This window comes from Culex pipiens, chromosome 1 (genome assembly GCF_016801865.2).
Source record: "Culex pipiens pallens isolate TS chromosome 1, TS_CPP_V2, whole genome shotgun sequence".
Lineage (NCBI taxonomy): Eukaryota > Metazoa > Arthropoda > Insecta > Diptera > Culicidae > Culex > Culex pipiens.
The window spans coordinates 7,352,098-7,358,392 of record NC_068937.1 but is presented as its reverse complement, the minus strand read 5'-3'; the positions used below and the strand labels follow the sequence as shown (position 1 = coordinate 7,358,392).

General features: G+C 44.1%; 1 protein-coding gene and 1 long non-coding RNA gene across 9 annotated transcripts in view; one reads left to right on the top strand and one right to left on the bottom strand.

Annotated features, from left to right (window-relative positions):
* The window catches only part of LOC120428466 (proline-rich protein 36), a 232,065-nt gene that overhangs the window by 69,559 nt on the left and 156,211 nt on the right, over window positions 1-6,295 (top strand). For all 8 annotated transcript variants that reach the window (XM_052706485.1, XM_052706482.1, XM_052706479.1 and 5 more), the window contains exon 3: window positions 3,916-4,104. In XM_052706485.1, coding sequence (XP_052562445.1) covers window positions 3,916-4,104 — 189 coding nt within the window. The remainder of the gene's footprint in view (window positions 1-3,915; window positions 4,105-6,295) is intronic.
* On the bottom strand, window positions 226-1,951 carry LOC120428468 (uncharacterized). The gene is made up of 3 exons (XR_005607101.2): window positions 1,108-1,951; window positions 976-1,045; window positions 226-915 (listed from the first exon to the last, which is right to left on the bottom strand). It is a non-coding gene; the product is annotated as an uncharacterized LOC120428468 (long non-coding RNA).

Below are 6,295 nucleotides of genomic sequence, written 5' to 3'. Positions count from 1 at the left end.
CAACAACATTTACGAACTCTTTCATCTCAGTCTTTAAAACAAACGAACGCATTAGTTAGAGTGCATTCTAATCCAAAATTTATTAAGCAAAACAAAATTCATTACGAAACGAAAGAATGTATATTTAAGTTCAACTCGTGCAGAATTAATCCTCGTTTTTGCAACGCAAAATCCGAAAAGACCCGGGGTTTTATTTGTGGTTGTAAATGAGCTTAAATTAATATTAAGGGGGGTTTAGATCTTAAATCTAGCAAAAACTATTCCCTATTGTCGTGCACTGTACTTTACCCTACTAATCTGGTACCAGCAACTGCTTGCAGGTGTTCTTGAACGGCGTGAAGATTTTCCTAGGTCCGGACCTACTGCGACGATCAGCGATCAAACAGCTCCGGTGCGTTCGCGCAACCCTACCGCACTCTAGCGGCGGCTAGCAGTACTCCACCGTGGACACGTGGCACAGCGATGGGCGTCGACACGTTCTAGCGGAACCAACGTTTACACGTGGCCGTCTCACGGCGACGTTCTTGATGGGGACGCTCGGTCCAACGTTGTTTCGTATCCGTGGAGACGGATGGTACTGCTGCTGTCAGGCTTTTGTCTCGTTCCTCGCACTTCCTTCGGTCGGGCAAGCGAGGTTAGAATCGGCTGGGCAGCCGGCGAGCTTTTGGCGTGCTCGAAAGCTCGGAAATTCCTCCAAGCTCTGGGATTGCTTCGAAAAGGACGTGTGGGGTCAACTGGGTGGGCGGAGTAGATGCGTCTCCGAGTCGTTGGAGTTGACTAAGGCGGTTGAAACGGTTCGTCACGACCCCGTCGTGGTTTTCATCCACCAGTCTGACCAACGAAGCTTTCCCAGCGTCGAACGACGAAATGTACGGCTTTTCTGCCCCGAGACTTGCACCCACGTTAATGGGCAACCTATAACGTGGCCAAAAGTTGCGTTTCTGCCTAATCTCACGATCTATAGTTAGATCTTACCTGACACGTGCAAAGGGTTCGCATAACCTTTGCTTGTTCTGGGGGGAACTATTCTTCAAAGCTTTGATTGCTAGAAATTAAGCGCATTTGTAGTTCGCGAAGCTTTACAATATCGTTTCCCTATGCACTTACTGCTTTTCCAGAAAGAGTATCACAATCACCAGAACTAATTCCACTTAAAACTTTTCACCGAAATTAAACTGTTCGAAAAAAGCAAAACCGTTTCGTAAAAGCACTCCAACTAAAGTGAAGCGTCGGTTTTTCGACTCAGCTTTATAGAGTTCCTCGAGCCGTGATAATTGTACCTAGTTGACCTTGAATCAACCAATCAGATTCTTTTGCGACGCAGGAAATTAAAACACACGAACACGGTTTTAATTTCAATTGTAGATATCATTTCAATCTCGTCGTGATATCAAAAGTAGATCAAAGCAGTGGTATACTACATGTGTATGTGCACACAATCAAATCAAAAGGGTTCAGTTGTTTGCAGTCTACTTGCAGGCGCATTATTTTTATATCGTTTTACAGTATGTGACACATGAAATGTTACACGATTTACGCCAAAACTCTCATTTGCGCAAAAATCTCAAATTCGCTCAAACTCCGAATTAACGCCCCCCTTTCATGGTGCTATTCAACACGATTTGCAGCACCAATTCAAAAAGTGTAGTCTCTTGTTGCACCAATGTAAAATATATAAAAAACGAAGTTGACTTTATATCTGTCACCCGGGACTAGACCAGCCACTGTCATCCTTTTAACTACAAGGACTTCGCCGCCCTGTTTGAGTAAGGCACAGAGCGACGGCGCCGGATACCCATATTTACACTTAGAATTTTAGAGCGTCCGCCGCGGGATTCGAACCAGCAAAATATATGTAAAATATTCCAAAGTATTATTTATTGAGTTTAAAGATTGACTGTTAGCGCCCTTTCGCAATCTAAACAAGCACCCCATGCGCCCCTTTCGAGAAAACCCTCCCCTTTCGAAAATCCTGTGCACGGCCCTGCTCCAGTCCACTGGACAAACACACCGAACGACTGTCAGAAGCTCGCTCAGTCCAGCCACAATTTATTACCTTCCAAGGGGTTCCCCACCAACGGTACACTTCCGGACCCCTCCCACCCCCGTGTCGGAAAGTGCTTCACGGATGGATTCCGCAAAGGATCCAATTTTCCAAAGAACAATAACCGACGCATTCTCGAGTTGAGTTGAGCTCACAGACATTAGCACACCCATCAATATGGCAGCAGCAGCAATGCTGGCCGGAAATTGAGAATTTACGCAAATTTGTCTATTTAGAAACGATTGCAATCTGGGACTCGTCCCTCGTCTCTCCTGCTTCCTTATGGATGGGATCCATAAATTACAATTGCAGGTCGCTGGGTTTGCCATCGAACGCTTGGAATGGGTGAATTTGGCTCGCAGGAAAAGGGGTTAATTTGGTTGAAAGCAGTTTGAATTATGCATTCGTCGGTTTGCTGGAAATTGTATGAAAACAAACTATTATACTGAATTAAACATGTTTGAACTATCATTCCTAGTATTTAGCAAGAATTAAAATCCATAGAATTGTTCTTACTTTCGCCGTAATATTTTTATTGTTGCTGGATTACAAAAAAATAAACTGTTATACAAGTATAATTAAAAAGTAAGCGAGTTTTTATGAAAGATTCAAACTATGTAGGTTGCTTACATTGACTATTAATCATAGTGGACGATTGCCTACTGAAAATAAACTGTTATACGCAACGAAAATTAGCTTGCGTTGACTTAATTTAGCTTTCCCGCAAAATTTAAGCACAACCCTAACCCACAACCATCAAAATTGTTCTTTGATAGTTGCGTTCCATTTACAACCGCAAACTTCCGACCGTATCGTTCCATCTGGTGGAGTCTTTTCCCCCCTGTAGAGAGAAACAGACAAGGATGATACGGAATTCTCGTTTGATGTTCCGGAGTACGACAAACATCGCCGTCGTCATCGCCATCTTCCGGAGACCACCACTATCTCGCCGCAGAGATAAAACCCATAATCATCATGACAGCATCACACCCCCACCTCTTCCCGTACACGCTCGTCCTCATCAATATCCATCTAGTTCCGGAGGCTTCACGCCGCTGGCTGCGTTGTCCGGGACGGGACACGCTCTATTTCATTCGCCGCGTGGCCATCGACAAATGAAACCGGATATGCGATAATCCCCACCCGGCCTCCTATTGACCTCCTTTGGGGCCGCCCCTCGTGACCACAACAAAGTGATAAACGGCTTCTTCTCCTGCTGTGCTGATTCTGGCCGGACGGCAGTATCATCAGCAAGATGGGGTGCGTTTGTGCGACCGTGTTTTAATCAAGCTCTTGGAGGGGAGCGCTCTGCGTGCGAAAGAATGCGGTCAAATTAGCTATCTGTTACAGGCCTTGATTGCATCGGGGACCCGTGAAACGGGGCTCGTAAATGACTTGTGGATCGATTGTATGAAGGCTTCTAAAAAAAATCCACTCGAATAGTGTGTTTACTGAGATAATGAGTTTTAAAGAAAAACTTAAGCGTATAACAGTTTTATTTGTTTGTTAACATGACTTTGAACAACGTTTCTTCAAGAACGTTCGTAATGTTAACAAATTAAATGATATTCACAGCAATTGAAAGAGTATAACAGTTTTGAAATATGTGTTTTCCAATAACGTTTTCTTAGAGTAACAATGTGCTTCAAGAAAATGTTGTTTAATTCGAGTTTTGGATGTTAAAACATGCAAATATTGAACTGTATAACAGTTTAATAGTATTTCAAAAGACATTTACTTTTTTCGCGTATATTTTTAGTTATAACAAGAAATAAAATTTGCTAAATGCCGAATCTTAAATATATATGTAACTGTTATACACATTGAAACTTCAAGAAATTATGACTAATAAACTCGCTTTTTCCTTCCAGAACCTCTCACTGCCGCCGAACGTCGACCCGGGCACGTCGGACGACAGCGGCCGGGCGTCGGAACGGCTGACGACCTCGTCGGTGGCCCAGCGGGACCCGGACAGCTCCCGGGACCGGCTCAGCGATGCCAGCAGTCGGTGCAGCTCTGGCAAAGGATATATCTGTGATAGCGAGGGAGACGATGATAAGGTAGGTGCTTGCTGCTCTCATCTCAACGCTACATCTGTTCGGGTTGATCATGAAAACCGGAACAAATCACGGTACTTTGGGCTCTGAAATGGGTAAAGGGCAGTGGAGAAAAGATTAAATAACTTTGCACCACCACCAGCACCGTTGTGCTGACCAACTAAAACCTCTTTTGTGTGAGCCAAGATATCTTCACCTCATCATCGCCCGAGGCTCGAGCTCTTCACGGTAGCTTTCCAAATAGGCACTTACTCGTTGGGAACCATCGACCCGACTACCACACACACGTACACGTAGTTCAAGTGTGTGAGAATTGACCACAAATGGCCGAGCTCCCCGAGTCTCCACTGAACCGGAAAGAAGAGGGGTGGGATTTTCGGGGGGAAAATCGGCCATCGGAATGTCGGTCGGTGCGGTCGGTCTCCCTTTTCTTTGGACTTGTTCGAAAAGAAGTGTTGCTTTTAGCTCCGGGAGATTGCTCTTTTCTTCTGGAGGGGCGCTCGGGAAGAGACGAATCGGCCGACAGATAAAAATAAAATCACTTTAGGGTTTGGTTGGCTCATTTGTGCGGTTAATTTGAAGCAAACCCTCTCCGCACTTCCTAACCCATTACGGGGTTGCTCGTTACGGCTGGCTGGGAATTGATTTCTCTGGATTGACTTTTGATTTAGCAAATTACGGATGAGAGTCGGGATTTGAAGTTGGTAGGAGAAAACCCTTTTCAAATTGACCGCTAAGCGGTCCCTGAGCAATACTGAGAAAGAAAACACAAAATTTACTGCTTGGAAAAAAAAATGTTTGATTAATAAGAAGCAGTATAACAGTTGTTCTAAAACTGTTTGTTAGTACTGCTTTTAAATTTGATCAAAAATTCAAGTTATAAAACTGTTATACGATTTTTTCATATCAAAAATACTGGTTATAGATGTTATATTCAAGTAAAACTTGATTTCTGAGGTAAAAAACCCAACAGTGTTGCCACCTTCCAACTTTGCACACACTGGTTGCCAATTATCGCCACCGTTTGAAATATTGTTTGTTTTGACCTATTTTGTTTCGCGGCGATTTAATTTCTCACAAACAGTGGCCGTTCGGCTGTGTTGCCCGTCGGCTTTTCACACCTGATTCATAATTTCTTCATCATTTATTTCGATTCTCCGCCGTCGTGGTGGTGGTAGCGGACCAGCACGCAGGGTTGAGGAAGTACCCCGATCATTTATCATGCGGTAGCTAAAATTAACACTATTAAATCGAACACGAACTTGGCCCCGCGCGCAGATCTTCGCGCAGCAAGTGCCCATGTACAACTGCTTCCAGAGAGGAGGAAAAAGTGCTGAGTTTATTTTTAAACAGCGCTCAATCCACACACTCACACGGTGTAGTACTTGTGAAGAACGAATACAAAACTAGAACTTTTACGTGTTTGTGAGTTCGGACGGATTTGTTTACGGCGATCTTCTTCGAACGAACGGAACGGCTGCGTTGGCCGTGTGTTTGAGCGGCAATAATACTCAGCACGCTAATTTCGTTGCCTCTCAACCGAAAGACGTTAATTTGTTAATGAATGGATGCGATAATTATCGGGTAATTTACTAATATTTTGCTCCGAGCGAGGATAGCGCTTCGGGTGGTACTTAAGCTCAAGGTGGGCGATCGTTCCGGTACCGAGGACGGATTTTTACTCATGAAAGAAACATTTGGACGACCATTTTACGAGCGCTGGCTGCACGGTCGTCAAAATGTGGCCAGATTTCTTGATTTAATGGATCCAACATGTGTATAACAGTCGCGAAAAGGTGTACAAAAATGTTTGAACATCATTTTGCTTGTTGAATATTTCAAAAAAATATTTTGTATTATGAAGTTCGCAATTTTAAAACTGTTATACGCCTTTTCTCACTCAACCTCTAAGCTAAAATCACGCTAAACGATTCAGATTTCAGTATTTTCCCCGCCGCATTGCGAATGCAATCCGTTCCATTTGCCGATCAATTACCACCTTCGCGTGTGCATGTCTATTAGCGCACGGCCAAGTGCAAAAACCAATAAACACCGCAGCTAAACAATTGCTGCACCGACGCGCTGTTTGACATGTATTCCACTTTCCACTCGCTGAGAGCTGCTGCACTCACTCTTTCCCTCCGCCAGCATCCAGCATGTATGCAACTAGAGTGCCAACACGTGTTGGAAAAGA